At 33.0% G+C, this 19,235-nt stretch overlaps 1 protein-coding gene across 1 annotated transcript in view; it reads left to right on the forward strand.

Annotated features, from left to right (window-relative positions):
- Positions 1–19,235, forward strand: part of LOC118182524 (N-acyl-phosphatidylethanolamine-hydrolyzing phospholipase D-like) — an 88,679-nt gene that overhangs the window by 59,031 nt on the left and 10,413 nt on the right. The window contains exons 5-6 of the mRNA XM_085807721.1: positions 1,070–1,218; positions 10,754–10,868. Coding sequence (XP_085663847.1) covers positions 1,070–1,218; positions 10,754–10,868 — 264 coding nt within the window. The remainder of the gene's footprint in view (positions 1–1,069; positions 1,219–10,753; positions 10,869–19,235) is intronic.

Here is a 19,235-nt window from a genome sequence, read left to right on the forward strand (position 1 = left end):
TTAAAAATAACATCCTTATTATTTGAATGGTAATGAGAGTTATATTATTTGAATTAGAACTCAAGACTTTGATTTCAGAAAAGAGAGGGTAGAGAAACATGCTAGCAAAGTCAGTACTGCAGCAGCTCAGGAGAATGGTATCAAGATTGGATTCTTCAAAATAAAAACATATGGTTAAAATTGCTAAACACGAGTCAACAAGTCATAAGCTGTTAAATATAACATATGTTAAATTAAAAAGTACCTTAAAAGCATGAATGTTAGTATCTTGGAGAGAAATCCTTGACAGCAAGACGGTAGCTTTCATGGCCTTTATGGATCTTGGAAAAACCAGATGATGTTAATTCATTACAGCAAATGAAATTTGGTTGTTTTTAAGATTCAAGCTGAATTAAGAGTTCAGTACATCGGTCATAGGCAAAACTTAATTGCATTAACTTTGATGTTCATATTAAAGATATTATGGTTCTAAAGATTTAAGAACAGGACAATCAAAACTCGTTTTGTTCAGCCTGAGGCTAAAATCAAATTACCCCACTGTATACTGAAAATTTTACAACGATTTCTCCTATATGTTCTCAGCAGAAAGCATGCAGAAAGGTGGTGGAGTGATACATATACACCTTTCCATGCAGTTAAAATTCCTCATGGATAAAAAAATTGAGTTCAGTGACTCACAAGTAGATGCTGTATTGATGCAGGAGCCCACACTCATTTCCAGTGCTGGCGAATGAAAAGAATTAAGAGAAAAATTTCTACTTTCAGAGGGCTTTAAATGGTATTGGGGAAGAGGTGAAGAAAGTTCTTGAAGAATATTAAATATTTCATGCATCAAGATCATGGGCAGACACAGATAGACTAACCTTTTATGCCAAATGTAGTCTAATCGTTAGGTTTTAAAAAGATGTGATTTTTAAAGTTTTGTACCATGTAAATTTATTAAATTAAAGGGCAGAGTTTGAAATCAGTAATGAATGTATATTATAATAATCATATATCGTAAAATGTTTTCTTTTTTTAATTGTTTATTATGTTGAATTTGTGTGTGAATTTTAATCTTAATATCTAGGTGTTATGGGGAAGTTGGTGTATATTAGGCCCTAAATATAGATTTTTCTTTGCTGGTGACACTGGGTATTGTGATGTTTTCAAACAAATTGGAAGAGTGCATGGCCCATTTGATTTGTCAGCAATTCCCATTGGAGCTTATGAGCCAAGGTAATTCATTCATATTATATCCTGAACTCTTGGTTTCAAATATTTCTGAAATACAGTCAAAAGTCGTTAATTCGGACACCCGTAACCCGGAATGATCTATAATCCGGACCTCAAAGCTAAAATCTTTCTGCGCATGCGCCGCATTGACGCATGCGCATAGGCGTTTTACTCGTGCGCGCAAGACATTTACGACTGCGCTTATGCGTCTGCGCAAGTGCAGAATACGTTTTCGCGTGCGCGTTTAATGTATAACGGACGGTATAAGCTAAAATTATCTAATTATCTATTTCAGTTAATGTTGATAATTGCGTTGTTCCTTAATCTTCGAATTGGATCCGGCTTATTATTTTTTGCAGACTGTAAGAGCAATTTTCTAAAAGTAAGCTTGAACTTTCGATTATGTCAAATAGAATTTCCGATGCAGGAGCTCCCAAAGGATCTGGAAAACGAAAGTATGTTTCGATGTCCATCAAACAAAAAATTAATTGCTACAAAAAATGGATAAAAGCATATCCTTTGTTTATCTAACTGTTCCGAAATTTGTTTATCAATTTCACGCTGCTCTGCGCGGGGGGGGGGGACGTTGCGGCGCGCAATGAACTGGAAGTTGATATGTCAACACTATCGTTATCTTCAGGGCAGATGTTTTTATTTTATTGTGCTTATAATTCCTTACTAAATGTAGTATTTAATTTCGATGTACTCCGTCTTTGATATGATTTAAATCAAATTCCTCGTCATTATAAATATCACAAATACAAATCAAATAGTTTTCTGGTTGCAATTTTCTAATTTCGGCTATGCGTAAGGTATGCTTTACGCATCCGCGCGTTGAAAGAAATGTTTAATAAAGTAAACAAATAAATATTAGGCTTCTTTTTTGGTAAATTTTGATACCCTTTAGATCATAATTGCTCATTATTTTATAAATTACGGTTTCATATTTTTAATTTTATAATTTCTGCATGCCATCTTACCAGATTTAAACTGATGATCTATAATCCGGAATCACCGAAGTCCCGACGAGTCCGGATTAAAGACTTTTGACTGTATTTGTTTTTATTATTCATAAAGTATATTAAGGAGAAATAAGTACATCTGGAAGTTGTTGTGTCATCTTTAGTATGAAACTAAGGTACAAGGATTTTTGTTTTATCAAATTGTATAATTTTCATCATTTAAAAAGCTGAAATTGTACTGCACTAGCATTAAAAACTGTAATGATTTCATAGTATGGAAAATTATTTCATTAATTGTCCTGATCAGTATGGTAGTGAGCAGAGCTGGCTCCTGATGTTTAGGCCTGGGTTTGAATCCTGGAATAGGCACAAAGATTTGTAAATTTTTTTACAGCATGGGAATATGTAAATCTATTAAGAAAAAATCCTCTTTGAGATGATAATGACAAGGAAAAAGGGGTCTAGACCTTCAGATTCCCTCAATGGAAGTGTTCTCTGTCAAAATTGGAGAGATGGAGTTTGGCAAAAATCATACTGTCACATACAAGGTGTGCAAGCTTTTGGACAGCAGCATACACTGGCCATAAAGAAATCATGGACTTGATTCAGTGATCTGAAGGGTAAGCAACATTTGTCAACAATTTCATTACTCTGAAATCATTAATAATATTGCATTAGGAATGTAAGGATTTTAAGATCTGATTCTTAGAAACATTTAATCTGAAAAAAGAAGTTGGAAATGTATTAATAAATAATGCGCATTTAATATTTTTTCATTACTTTCATGGATGAGATAGTGGTTACTGGAGGCTGAAACCAAGGTTGTGGGTTTGACTATTGTAGAAGGTTTGGCTATATACTTGTTGCATTTTCTCTACCTTTTTAATGTAATATTGGCTTCCTTCATGTAGTGTGCGCTGGGCAATGCTTCTCGGTGATGGAACTGCTTAGTGATGGGTTCGACCATGTTTCCCAGTGCATGGTTATCCAACAGGTCTCAGTTATTTGACTTGAAGAAAGTTCCTGATATCTTGCTTATGAAAGTGTAAAGATATCTAAAAGTTTTGTGCATTATACAATCATTTACTTTTCACTGATTTATCAGAAGATATACAGTACAAAGTCCGTAATCCGGACTTGTCGGGACTTCGACGATTCTGGATTATAGATAATCAATTTAAATCTGGTAAGATGGCATGCAGAAATTATACAATTAAAAATATGAAACCATAATTTATGAAATAAAGAGCAATTATGATCTAAAGGGTATCAAAATTTACAAAAAAGCTTAATACTATTTATTTGTTTACTTTATTAAACATTTCTTTCAATGTAAGTTGTTTAAGTTGCTTCGTTTTTTGTGCTAATACTTTCTCTTTTATTCTTTCTTCTCTAAGCAGGCAGGCATAATTTCTTGTTCAGTTACAAAGTTCCACTGTTCAAATCCTGTAATTGCTGTGTTGAGAATACCGACTAACTTGTCAATCAAAATTTTTTTCGTTTTCAATAACATTTCATTTTTGTTCTCTGTCACTTTCTTCACTATCAGAAGCTCGCATGCGTAGCGGACGCACGCATCAAACGTGCATGCGTAAGTTTATGGCTTTCAGGTCCGATTTACGGACTTTGTACTGTTTAATGGTACAGGCTGTGCAAATGTGAAAAATTATGACAGACATTTGAACTGTTTTATATGTTATGTCTATAACGTGCATATGTTGATTAATAAAAAGTAATATGTTCCTTCAAACTTCTGCCAGAATGACTGGCATAAGTTTTCCAACATCACCACCGCAGACAATTCGACAGACTTTCATAATTGAGTATGATGTTTTGCTTCAGCAATTAGGTTTGAACTGCTCTTTTTTCTTTTGAAATTTCACGTAATTTAAATGTAGGCATTTGATATTCAAGATGATAACAAATAAAATAACTTTTTACAGTTTTAAGCCAGAAATTTTTTCTTTCATTTATTTGGCTTTTTTGCCATTAACTGCATTTTTTAAGATGCTCAGTTATCCAGTATTGTCATGTATCCAGAATTCACTGCATGCTGACATTTCTGGATAGTCAAGCTTTTACTGTACTTGCAGCACTTTTACAAATATTTCCCGAAATTATTCACTGACAGTAGAAAATCATAAAAGGAAGTAAAAATTCCCCAGATGATGGCATCTTGTACTCATTGATACATTTTCCTCATTTTTTGTTAATAACATATGAATTAATTTGGGTACTCAATCTTAGATTTAATATCTAAGGTTGAGTGCTCAAATTGATTCACCTTAGATTTCCCCAAAAGCAACCTTAAATTTTATGTGGTTTTTTTAAAAAAGTTTTAGGTATTTCTTGGGAATCTGAAATGATTTCCTCTTCTTCAAACAGGAAAAATATTTTTATCAATTCTCAGACTGTATGCCCCTAACACCAAAATAAAAATTACATAACTTTATTTCAGACCCCTTTAAACATCAGTGTAGTTAGAATTCTGCCTACTTTGAAAGTTTAAATAAATACACTTTCCTTCCATATATTGTTAGCTTTCAGCTTTCTTGCTTTATTGTTTATAACAGAAAAGCAGTTAACATCATAATGTATTGATTCCAAGAGATTCATTTACACATTGCCAGAAGTCCAGTTTTTGGACTTCCTTGTTTCATTGGATTGGGGTAATTTAAGAAAAGTGTTACTGAGTAATCCATCAGTAGAAGTAATCTGAGTCTCTAGTGTACAGGATCTTTTATATTTGCTTTTCTATGTCCCTGTTTTCTTGCTTGCTTAATTATTTATCTTTATAATGAAACTTATTCTCACATGTAACATAAATTTTGTATGTGACTAATAAAAAAGAGGGCAACTTGGTTATAGTTCACTTCATAGTTTAATTTTATTTATATTTTGTATTCTTCTGGTTTTTATAGTCAATTTATTTTATGAATTCATAATTATACCTAGTAGATATTTTTTTAATGTAACCAAACAATCATAGAGTATCCATGTGGCATACCATTTTATGAATATAAACTTTTAAAATTATTTATAATTATGAAATGGTATTACGATTTTCTGTGTGCAACAAAACTATGAAAGAATTATGCAAATTGAACCAAACTTACAGGAAATGTGAGGCTGCAATTGTGCATGCTTGGAATGAGAACTGTCCACTTGTTCCTTTTATATAAAGGGACTGTAAACAGGGTTCGTATGGTCCTTAAAAGTCCTTAAGTTTTTTGGAATCGATTTTTGATCCTTAAAAGCCCTTAATTTCAGCCAAAATCATCAGAAGGTCCTTAATTTTAGTCTGAAATTTTTGTCTGTTTTTACGACAGCCATTTTGAGTGTGAATTAACATTTTGCAGTAATATTTTTGGCGATTTGCTGACAAATATGGTTATCTTTTGAATGGGTTCATCGGTTATAATTTGTTCCTATTTCTAATATAAATGGTGGGATACTCGAGTTTCTGAGGAAGTGAAACATAAGCATTTCGAAATTATTTCATTTTTCTAATGAAGATAGATCTCTTAAACAACTTTTCACTTTTTGGGATGTGACTTCTTTTATTAAACTGTTCTAAATTTAACAGCTTATCAAAATTTTGGCGATTTTAAGATCTGTTTCTATAGAAAATTTTTAATTCTGAGATCTAGGAATTTTTCGATAGTTTTTTTAAGAACATTGTAACATTGATAAATTTCATTTAAATAATCGTAATATTTTTGAATGATATTTATAAGATTAAAATAAAGCATTTTTATTTTTTGCTGTGATATTATAAAGTTTCATTTCGGCCATTTATTATATGTTTACAATAAGCAAGGTATAATGCTATAAAGCACCATTTACAAAACAGTTCTTAGCAAAAGCAAACTAGTTATGTAATTAATTAAAAATGTATTTTTAATGTTTTCATGGTAAGAGTTTTCCCCATGTAATTGTCTCAGAATATTCAGAATTCTCAAAATATACATCAGTTTTCCCCAGAGCTTAAATTGCTCCGCAGCAGGGCTCTGTAAGAACAATGAAAACATTATAGTTGAATGTTTTACTTTTGATACTAGATTATTTTTCTTAACATTTTAATCTTCCCTTTATTTTCTCTACTTTTCACTAGACACAAACATGGAAAATATCAAAAATGCTTCTAATCTTATCATATGGACAGGCATTATAGAAACAACAACAAACTCTTATAACCACTCCTGCTACTGAAAGCAACTGCGGCGTTTTGTAACGATTCTAATTGTTACAAAACGATTGCTGCCAGTAAGTGGGCTTGAATCCACGCTTCTAACCTCTCCGTTATCTCACTCCGGATTAGGCAGGAGGAGACAGGTGCTAACTACTAAAGTGGGCAGAAGCCAGTAGTCTAAAACAAGGCAAAGCACGTCAACTAAGCAAAAGAGCTTTACAAAAAAAAAAAAAAAAAAAAGGCTTAAAGAATAGGGGGTGCCTTTCGGCTAAAAAGGAAAGAAACGAAAAGCTAAAAACTAGTCTAAGAAGGGGAGAGCCATTACGGCTAAAGAGAAGGGAAACAGGCGAAATGAAACAAAGACTATCGACTAAAAGGGGCTGAGAGGGAAGGCTAAACTGCGAAAGGGAAAGAGAAAGCTTTGTAAATATAAAACAAAAAAGTGGGGGAAGTCATGACGGCTAAAACAGAAAGTGAAGGGACAGCCAGTGAAGTTACAATGCTAGCGTAATTTGGGGGGGGGAACCCACTTTTTACATAAATGAACAATTAATTAAAGCAGAGTAAAATTAAAATAAACATATATACAAGCAAAATAATAGTCATAACAAATAAAATAATAATCATAATTATAACAAATAAATAATAACAAAATAATAATAATAACAAAAATAAATAAGTAATAATAAATAACAATAATAACAAAACAATAGAAAAATTCAAATAATAAACAGATATACAATTTGCTTCAGGTGTAAGTAGGCATTATAGAAAGGAATTCTTTTATTAATAAAGATATTGAAAACTGACAATTTAAAAGATTCATCATATTTCTTCTGAATGTTCATATTACTGAAGAAATAAAATTTAGCAGGTTTTTTATACATTCTAAATGCATTTAGTTTATTTAGAATATCAGAAATCTTTAATTAAATCCAAAAATTCTAAAAGGAAAAGGAAACATAGAAGAAAGAAACTGAATACATAACGAAAAACAAATTTATTCTTAATGATATGTACAGTTATTATTATGTAAATTACCCACTTGTTTACAATTTCAGCCCTTATTATAATTTCCCATTTCTATTTTCTCACCGGAATGCAAATCACTTAGACAGTTTTTAAACTGAGATTTTGGAGTGTAAGACAAGAGTGTATTTCTGACCTCCAGTTGCTCCCTGCATTAGTTCCTGCCAGCTCTGATAATTTGTAATTATTCGTCTTGGATTACCATTGCCGACATTTGAGTTTGTTATGATGATATAGTTATTAAGTTTGAATTTGTTATGATGATAGAGTTATTTAGATACAATAAAATAAAATTGTATAGTCTTTGACCACTAATCCATATTTTTTGTTTGAATTTGACTCTTTTTGTTTCATTACATCACTACGGGCTGTGATTCATTTTGTTAGCATAAGAACATACCTTTATTTTTTAAGTTCTTTTTGAATAAGAATCTTATTTAAACCTTTGTTGGACATTGTAGTTACTTTCAGACATAGCGATAATTTGTTTCATATCTGTTGATGTGTTTTGGACTATTTAACTTTTACCAGATCAAATAAACCTTCATGGGTACATTCTGGACAGATTCACAGGTTAGGAGATAAAACACGCAGAAATTAGTGAGAACATTCTTTTGTTTTGAGACAAATTTCTAATTGTTAGAAAAGGTGCTTAAAGAGAAGGAAATTGATATAAATTAGCCAAAATGTCTGGGAAGGCCTTCAAGTTAAAAAGACTCATAAATATTTTGTTGAGTATTGTTGCTACAAAACATTCTGACAAAGGTTTAAATAAGATTCTTATTTAAAAGGAACTTAAAAAATAAAGGCATGTTCTTATGCTAACAAAAGGAATCACAGCCCGTAGTGATGTAATGAAACAAAAAGAGTCAAATTCAACTAAAAATATGGATTAGTGGTCAAAGACTATACAATTTTATTTTATTGTATCTCAATAACTATCATCAATAACTCTATCAACAAACTCAAATGTCGGCAATGGTAATCCAAGACGAATAATTACAAATTATCAGAGCTGGCTAATGTGTAATTATCCGAATATTGTTTAAGAATCAATGTCATAAACTACATGTATTTTAAACTGTAAAATTTTATTAGATCGGGAATTTAATAGGGCCTTTTTTAACAAATATTGTTACAAAATTTAATAATGGCCATGTAAATCCATAATGACTAAGGTTGTCTTATACCTAATTTAATTATTTATAACTAACTGCTTGCCCTTAAAAATTATCTCTGCACATTAAAGTGAGTTATTGCCTTTCATTAACCCTTACTGTCACAAGATAAAACATAAAAATGTAAAAATTCATGTAAAACTTATTCTTCACATCTAGTGAGTCTTAAAATAATGCAAAACAACTTATCATCTCTGGTGCTTTAGTGGCTTATTAGAACCTTAAAGTATATTAACTGAGTCACAACCCCTGGAACTCTACACAAAGCTATGACACTAATGGCGTCAGACAGAGCCCAGCTAACTTTCAGAACTTGCCAACCATGCCTACATCAGGCCTTTCAGGTTTGTTCTGATCAGCAGGTCTGTCTCTAGGTAAGTAGCAGCAGTGATAACAGCCAGTCTTTTATTGTGAATCATGCTGATTATGATTTTACTTCTCATTTTAACCTATGCCGCTTGACATAAAATCTGCTTACTATTTACTAAAGCTGTAGACTGAGCAAGTATGTGACAAAATGAGATACAAAATAAAATCAACATAAAACTGTTAGTAAAACGTAAATAAAATGTCACTTATCTCCTTTCAAATATGTTCAGTTTTTATAAGTGTAAAATATATAATGCTCCTTGATAAATTTTATATATTTTATTTTCAGACCTAATAATAATTAAGTCATGTTTAATAATATTGCATCCTACTTACGGATCTATTTTATTTTTAGGAGGGTATTACAAAAGTGAAGTTCAGGCATAGATAATATTTTTAATTGAATCTATTCAGTTTCCATTCGCTCATAGGTCCTTAATTTTTTTCATTAATGGTTCTTAAAAGTACTTAATTTCCGTGCGCAGAAATGTGTACGAACCCTGCGTAAAGTTACATTGAAGTTTGTTTATCTTCCTCTGTCTGCGGTGAACATTTAATTAGTGGTCAATATGCCTCATCAACAACAGAGAGTGCCATACCAAGAAGTAATGGAGTTTGAAGAAGGCCGCATTGTCGGTAAGCGAGAGTGTGGTATGGAATGCCATGTCAAGCAGTTGTAGCCCGCACACAGCTTAATGCCACAATAGTGATGGGTGTTTGGAGGAAGTGGAATGAGAAGAATCAAACAAGGTGGTCCTGCAATAGTGCAGTGGCACGGTACAACAGACACTTCATCCACATGGCTGTGACAGATTGTACAGCGTCCTCTCGCGTGTTAGCACAATGCTGGAGCATGGCTACAGGTGTTGCATTGTCTAGCTTCACGGCTCATCGCTGTCTTCTGCAGCGTGAACTGCGTGCAAGGGTTCCTCTCTGCAGGATTCCTTTGTTGTTCAACTGTAGACGCCTCTGACTTCATTGGGCGATGCAACACAGTGTGCGGCGTACCCTTTGGAAACAAGTAGTTTTCTCCAATGAATCTTATTACATTCTAGAGTACAGTGATGGAAGAGTACATGTCAGATGTTACAGAGGGGAATATCTGCTTCCACAGTGTGTAATGCAGCATCATACCGCAGAAGTGCCTGACATCATGGTGTAGAGAACTATTAGGTATAATTGGCGATCCCATCTTGTGCAGACGGAGGACAACCTTAACGGTGATCATGAAGGAAATTGTGGAGCCAGAGGTCCTCAACATTCTTCGATGCATTCCGGGTGCTGTATTTCAGCAGGATAATGCCCGTGCACATTTCTCAGACTGCACAAGCCTGTTTTAGGGCACAGCAAGTTTTACTTCCTCCATGACCTGCTTATTCCTTGGATATGTTCCTTATTGAGTATGTCTGGGATTTCATTGGTTGGCGACTTGCTCGTACGGCTGGTAGGCCACACATTAAGACTAAATTTTGGCATCAAGTCAAAGCCATATGTAATGCCATTCCCCAGGATTACATTCAGAACCTGTATGATTCAGTGCAATGGCATGTACAGGCTCTCTCATCACTCAGCATGATGGACACACAAAGTACTGATTTCTGACATTCTTTTCTTTATCTTGTAAATTCGATCATTTATTTGTACCACTATCACTAATTTGTTTAATAAATTTCATTCATTTCTAGCAATTCCTTCATCGTGTCACATTTTTCACAAACATTAGTATAAAATAATTTTGCAATGATTAGAAATTTTCACCCTTGTATTTATCTAATTTAATATGCATATGTTCTGTTTTCTGTTTGTAGATGGTTTATGAAATATCAGCATATCAATCCTGAAGAAGCGGTACAAATACATATGGATGTTCGTAGCAAGCGCTCCCTAGCTATTCATTGGGGTACATTCTCTCTTGCAAATGAGGTAAATTGATGCTTTCTACTAATCCTCTGTTTGAAGTATATTGATGATTTAATGCAAAATTAAGGGCAACTAATGCAAAAATATTGTGCAATAAGGTGTTACCTTTTATAAGTTTACATAATAGTAAGTAATTGCTCAAAAGTGCAAATTGGTTAGTTCAATGTAAATTGTTCATGGCATATTGTAGATTTATTATGTCTGTATATCTTGCAAACAGCAAGTAAATGGCAAATCCCTTCTCCCATCTGAAAAGTGAGAAAAGACTCAAAAGTGTAATTTTTTAAAGAATGTTTTCTGTAAGCTCTTGTTTTTGTTGAGTTTAGCTGTAAGACAGTAAAGTGAAGTAATGCAGTATTGATGTGATAGTCATGGCTATCACATGTTAATTTATAAAAGAAATTTCAGTGTCATTTTCCCCACCCAATTTGTAACCAAGAAAATTGCTTCATGAAAAATGTGTGAATGAAGGCTGATAGTGATGATGACATGCGTTATGATCTTAACATGTTGACTGCCACAGCACCTTTTGGATTACGGTCCAAGAAGCCAAATTGATTTAATCATATTATTAAAAATACTAGTTATTATTCATAACAATCATTAAAAAGTTACAGGATGATTTTCTTTTGTAGAAAAAACGGTCCTACGAATTATCTTGTAGTCGGCTTTTGTTCACTAAGAGTTAATTCATACAGACATGTTTCGACTTGTTGTCTCAGTACAGCTGCTAAAACAAGTGCTAAGCGAGTCTAATACGAGTTATCTCGTGTTGGGCAGTTATCGTGTTAAATGAGATTGGGTGAAAAGGCTTAAGTGCTTGTTTAAAAGTAATGTACTCTAATAGATTCTACTTTAGAACTTACTGCGTATATGCAATGTCGTATATTGAAGAACATCATTGCAATCTAGTTTAAATCCTTGAATCTTCCATCCTTATAAAGAAACAAATAGTGTATCGTGGCAGTATGCTCTGAAATCCTGTTACAAACATCACTGTTTACAGGAAGAAATTTTTTCTCAAGAAATTTTAAACAATTTAAATAAACATATTGTTAAGGATATTAAAAACAGTTGTGAGAAATTGAAAGTTAGTTTTTATATTGGATGTACCCTGTTGTATCCTTTTCTGTGTTAGCTGTCTTCTGTGCTTTCTGTTTCATGTTTCTGAATTTATTTTAGGGCCTTTTTAAGTGTATAAAGAATGCAGAGAAATGGCATTACAAAATAGTGATGTAAAAGGTGAAGATGCCATTGGGGCAGATGACATCAGTTGAAGACTGATATATTGTTTCATTCTGTTATAGGCTCATAGTATGCATAAAAATTACCATACAATTAACTGTAATGATAGTTTCTGATATATATGTTGTGGAATTATGAATGTGAAATGTATCAGATGCAAAATTCCTTTAATTAGAATAGCCTACAAATACTACTTTAATGCCAAATTGGTTACCTCTGTATCTATTGTGAATGCTTGGTTTGGCTTCATGTGAATAAAAGAAGAGAGAATATTGATGCTTTTTTTAATATCAGTGATGTGGAGGGAATCTACAAGTCATGTAGCAATAGCAGATTTTTGCTTTTGATGACGGCAGTGGTAAAAGGAATCAGTTTTTGAAAGTGTACATTTCTGATGAGTTGCTTTTTATTTCAGAATATGGTGATAGGTGAATGTTCATATGAGCAGAGCAAACAAGATGAAAGTCTTCTATTTGTGAAGAAAGCTATTACCAGTAGAGGAGAATTGATGGTTTTGTGAGACATTTCCTTGAGATGATAGATTTTTATATTCTTAGGAATAATATATTTTGAATGGTTGATGATATAGCATTATAATGATTTAGAGATACCTCCTAAATATTTAATTTTTGCTCTTCTTTATCCCATATACTATATCAGGAACAAATCAGAGCATCAAAATTACAACCATTAGAAAATTATGCAAATAAACAATAAGAAACACTCACGCCCAAAAATTTAAAATATGCAAATTCAGAGTAAGTATGAGTAAATAACTCACAGTAAAGCAATCCCAAATAGATATCAGCATGCCAAAGGCAAATAATAACATAGACTGCAGCAGTAGGTGTAAAATCTTGAAATGAGTAGTTACACTTTATATTGCATTTACTGGGAAAGCATTTGAAGACCAATAAATAATTCTTGATATCATCAAACTGTTTCTGAGCAATAATATAGGGAACTTTTTAAGGAAGGTGTCCAGCACATGGCTGTTAAACCACTAAGCATGTGTGGGATTTACTAGGCAGGTAGATTTTGTTATGTCTGTGCTCACTGTTATAAATTGCACAAAAGCTGGAACTTTTGTAATGAGGTATTAGCAAAACATTCCACTTGAATTTATATAACTGTATTGCATCTCAGCGATGCTGGTGCACTGTACTGCTAGCAGTTAAAGAGACCAAGTCCGAGATCCTGACTCATTGGGACTTCGACAATTGCAGATTTGGGATTATTCCGGATATTAGATCATCACTTTAAATCTAATAAAGTGCCATGTAGAAATTATAAAATTAAAAATATGAAATTGTGATTTATGAAATGGTGATTTATGATTGAAAGGGCATCAAAATTTACAAAAAAAGCATACTAATTATTTGTTTATTTTATTAAACATTACTTCCTAGGTAAATTGTTTAAGCTGCTTCGTATTTTTGTTCTAATACCTTCTCTTTATTTCTATAGACAGACATAATTTCATGTTTAATTAAAATGTTCTACTGTTCAAGTCCTGTAGTTCCTGTGTCGAGAACTCCGACTAAGTTGACAGTCAAAATTTTTTTGTTTTCTATAACCTCTCTGTCACTTTCTTCACTATCAGCAGCAGTACTTTCAGGATCTAGAACCGTACTACAGATTTCATCATCCGTTAATTGACTGATGATTGGAGCATTGCTATCATAATTAAAAACTTCTGTTTCATCATAATTGAAATTTTAATTTATTATCACTTCTTCACATTTCTTTACCAAATCCATTAATTGGCAAATTTCACCTTTGGTTGGCGATGTCCGAAAACCTTTATATTCGTACTTATCATCTTCATCAACCTCCCCATGAAATATGGTAGCTGGCCATAAATTATGCCAAGCACTTTTTTAAAGTATCTGGAGACACTTCCTCCCACAATCTTGCTATGCTCCACACAGCAGATTTTATGCCTAAATACAGGGCTAGCATAAATGATTCATTCATTTTGAAAAAGCTATATTTTCAAAAGGATTATGCGTATACACATGAAAAATATACGAAAAGAATTATAAACTCACCAATTTTTTTTTTCACCATTTCATCAAATTTCCCGGATAAGTGGAATGTTGCACCATGGCTGAATATCAACTTGGTGGTGAAATCTTTGTCCTCCAATGCTTCGTGCATGTTTGCACAAAAATCTATTTGACGAGCGTAGTCCTCTAGCTTTAATTGTTGCAGAAGCTACACACAGTACGGTTTGAAATGCAACCATTAATGCAAAATCTTCCACACAATTTTTTGTGGTATTCAGCATATCTGGTCAATTGACAGATGAACATCTGGACAACAAGATGCTAAGCGATATGGACAACAAGATGCTAAGCGATATGGACAACAAGATGCTGCAAAATGTATGGAATGAGCTCTATTATCATCTGGATGTGTGTCGTATCACCAAAGGGGCACATGCTGAATATTTGTAGAGGCTATATAAACTTGGTGAATGTGTGGTTGTTTTCATACATCTTTCATGTGTGTACATGAAATACTTTTGTAAAAATAGCCTTTTCAAAGTGAATGAATCATTTATGTATTTAAAAAATTCTGAATATTCTTGTCCATTATTCAAGAAATTTAACATGGATTTTAAAAATGCTACTTTATATTTGCATTTCAGCATACACTATTCTGATATCCATAGACTAAATGATGGATGTACAGTTCGGTGGAAAGAATAATATGGAGATATTAGCTTTCACATTAGTCAAATACGAGTCGAAAAGTTATCTACAATCAGGACAAACGTCAACAGGTAAACCGACCGAATTCAAATTTTTCCAAGCCTCGGGTATGAAATGATTTACAAACCAATCATACATTAATGCTTGTGTCATCCATGCTCTTTTATTTGCATGGTATAAACAGGAAAAATATTTACTCCTTTTTAAATGCTTTAGGTTGTGTATTTTTTCCGATTACGAAAACTTATCCATGTGTGTTATTATTGCTAAAATTGTTAGTCTCGCTTTGAAATCTTTGACACCAGTTGCAGCCTTTTCTGTAGAGGTTGCCAAGGTATTTCACCAGAAAAGACCAGTTTCATCAGCACTGTAAATTTGTCCTGGAGATAACTTTTTGCTATCAATGAGTTCTGCAAATAGTTCAGAAACTTCATTATCAGCTGAAGCTTTTTCTTCTTAAATTTTTATTGTCTTGTACCACGATGATTTGAAAATTTATAAACCAACCTGTCGAATGTGTGCACTGAGGTTTTTAAGTTAATTTCTTGAAAAATTTTGGCTTGAGCCATTAGCATTGGACCCGTCAATGGCATGTCCTTGTTGTGACACTGTCTGACCCATTTAACCTTTTCGCGATGGTGCACCTTTGTTTAAAACGCTCGTGCAGGACGGAAGGGAATCGAAGGCAGTCACCGTACAGGACGGAGGTTTTGCATTGCTAAGCCTAATTTTATAAAAAAAGATCAGAAAAAAAAAGTTTCCCTTCTAGCATCGTAATTTTTTGTATTCCTTTAGATTTTTACTTGAAATCTTATATATGTTAAAATTAGCACTTAATAAAGTTTTTTTCTTTATTTTACATGAAAATATACTTAAAAATTTGCTTGTCTTGTAAAATAATTTTCGGAAGCACTATTCAAATTATTCCAAAGTTTTAATTGATAAAATCCATCAATAAAGTTTTAAATTAATAAAACAACACAATAAAGACTATTTAGAGTAAGAAGTAGCAAAATTTAAAATGAAGACTGGTAAATCTTGAAGAACGGAGAAGTATCACTTTCTGATTCTTAGAAAAATCACTTTCTAACTCTTTAGAAAATGAATCATCACTCTCATCTGCATTAATAAATGGTTCATTGACCATACGAGGGTAATCTTCCTCTCATAAATAGCGCCTTTCCGCTATAAAAAACTGGAGGTGAGGCTTTCCGAAATAAAAAGAGCAGAAACGGAAATATATCTGAAGGGCAATGCAAAACGTAACAGTATTCCACATACTAACCCTAAAAGACCGTATATAGTAAAGGAAACAATAGAATAAAAAAAGGAATTGGATATAAATCAGACATGCGAATGTTTTCATTAGCACACAGTGATTTAAAGAGCTCACCTATGTTTACGTTTTCCCTCCCCCCACCCTTGGAAGAGTTTTTAGTAAAATACCAAAGCAGAATATATCAAACTCAAGGTCAGGAACTTACAACTGTGTTCATTTCAAAAGTAATAGACATAGGATGCCATCTAGTGGCCTTCAGAAAAATGTTCCAGCTTAAAATGCGCATACACATCACCCGTCCTCTGAATGCAATCTCTAGCGATGTGTGGATGGGACGCCCGACTGTAAGAGACATTCTTAGGAAATGTGTATATGGGACGCCCGTCCTAAAAGGGTTAATCATTACTTTGTCATGATCGTCACTTTTAGCATAGCAAATAAATTTTCTGTTAATCATTGTGATTGGGGTATCTGAATCTACAAAATACTCATAAATTTCCCTTTTCTGTTATTTCATATACAGTTGACTTTCCAATGCAAATACTCCATACTCCTCGCATTTCCGTAATCCTCACATAATTTTGAGATGGATATTTTTTCCAGCAATTCCACTTTTTGTGTAATGGACATCGAAACATGCTATCGCTTTGTAGATCCTGTTGCAGCTCCAGAATCAGAAACTCTTTTCGACGTAATCAAAAGTTCAAACTTTAATTTTCATAAAATTGTTGTAATAATAACAGCCTGCAAAAAGTAATAAGCTGGATCAAATCAGAAAGTTAAGGAACAGCACAATCTGCTAAAGTAAATAAAATTTCTTGGAATCAGCAAAGTATAGTTTTAATCTAGCTTAACAGTGTCCAGTATACACTATTGGTTTTGTAGTATGAGATTGTCGACGAAAGACAAGTTGTTTCATTAAATTTTGTCTTGCTCCTATCATGCACCGAGACCTTTAACCCTCTCGCTGCACATCCCGCGATTTCCACGTGCAACGTAGAAGTGTAGCAAAATTTGCGCAACCTGCGATTTCCGCGGGGATGAATTTTTGTCGTCTATTTAACTGTGCAACCTGCTCTTTCCCCGTTCAAGGTTTCCTTTCGGCATTTCTGTGATGTTTAATTGTTTATTTAGATGTGGGCTAACAGATGGCATTAGTTGTCCACATTTCTGCCAAATATACAAGGATACGTAATGTAGCATTTTATGCGCGCTTTTCAGAGCTCAAAGATGTCTGGCAGGAAGCATTTCGCGAGTGATGTAACCTATATTCCTGATGATATTTCCGACACTGATAGTAGTTCTGACTCTGATTTCAAGTATATTGAAGATAGTTGTAGCGAAACTGATGAGAATTTCTCGGATTCCTCTGCAGATAGTGATGAATCAGTTTCTATTGAAAACGTTCAATAGTGGTGCAAAATTGATATGCAAAATATTACATTATGCAAATATTTTCATTAGTATATATGTTTTACCTTTGTATTTTATAAAATAAGTCATAATTTTACCAATATTAATTTACAAAATTTTTCTTTTATATCATTATTCTTCAATTCTGACAACCTTTTTCTATGATCTAATTCTATATTGGGGGGGGGGAAACTCTTTTACAAAAATTTTTTTAAATATTTTAGCTCTAAAATATATGTAGATTTGAAATAGATAATAAAAAAATACGCCATTTTTGAACCTATTTTGATTAAAAAAGTACACATTGAGAGGGTTAAGCCTGAATTGTATTAATTTAGTTTTTTATTGTAATTGCATCTATTTCTTGCACATGCTTAAGGCTTATCTGAGTTGTGAATAAATAAATTCCCACATATACTTAAGCTTACTGAGGGCTGACACTAGATATTTTACCGCTTGATGCACTCTCTGCAGTTCTTACTTAAATTCTGCTACCACCTCCCTATAGTTCTAAATTTTTGCCACCCCTCAATTTTGGCCCCAATGCATTTCCTAAATTCTAAAAAAATGTGTCATCGCTTAATTTTGTTAGTCGGTGCTTCTCTAAATTCCAAAAATCTTCTCTAAATTTTGTGCTGCCTGATACATCCGTACGAGCTCTGGTGTCGTCTCTGGGTTTATATGAAAATCAAATCAGTTATTCTTAATTCAAATAGCACTAAATGAAATTTTGGCCTATGAATATCATTAACAAAATCTATTTTTAATGTGGAAAGAAATTTTTGTTAAATTTTTCCTCCTAAAAATTTAGCACATCTTAAATCTGTAATCAACATAAAAGCGTAATGTCAACATAAAAAGTTACCATGCTCTTTGTTATTTAATTACTACAATAAAAAAATTATTTAGGCATCACTGCATGAGTCATTACTCAAGTTGTCATGTGTTGATAAACATGCGGTGATCAAAGCACAAGACAATAATTAATGATTCGCCAGGTTGGGCATCATTGATTATAAGTTGGTCTTGGTAAAATCAACGATGTTTCTATGTAGAATGTTTCGGTTTGAGATTTATGCCAAGCAGATATGCAGCTATGGAGCCAAATTATTGATCACATAATTTTGTGCTAAAATGATTGTTTTTTCAATAACGAGGCATTTTATTTAGTGCCGAAGTGGAATTAAGAATCTGGCCCCTCCACATGTTTTATTACAAGAAAAAATCAGATGCGCATGCAAAAAGCATAAAAAATTCCTAAAAAATTTTTTTGATAGCTCTAAGGTCTGGAATTTAGATCATCCTGATATTGAATGCCCGGATCTCAGAATTTGTTCCGTGTAAGCTTTATCTGGTTTTCTTTAAAATTTAAGATGTGTGAGAAAACTTGCATTTATTTTGTGTTTATACCCAAAGCTGGGGCAAGGGTGAGGCAAGTGAGGCATTTGCCTCAGGTGAACAACTAGACGAGGTGCCAAATTAGCTACAAAAATTTAGAAATTCATTCTGTAAAGAAATTCTGATTCGACTTTGGAAGCACCTCAATAAGTAGCAAAAGAATTTGAATTCTTATAAATCCTCCAGCTGAATTAAGCGAAGAATTTATAATACTAATTTTTCTCAAAAGTTTTGAGGTGTGTATTAATGTGTATACTGTTGAATTTTATTTAAGCTTGTTGCAATTAGTTGCATAGAGTAAATTTGCCAAGAACGCTC

The sequence above is a fragment of the Stegodyphus dumicola genome, chromosome X1 (genome assembly GCF_044657685.1).
Source record: "Stegodyphus dumicola isolate Sdum_Otavi_A_Nest chromosome X1, ASM4465768v1".
Taxonomy (NCBI): domain Eukaryota; kingdom Metazoa; phylum Arthropoda; class Arachnida; order Araneae; family Eresidae; genus Stegodyphus; species Stegodyphus dumicola.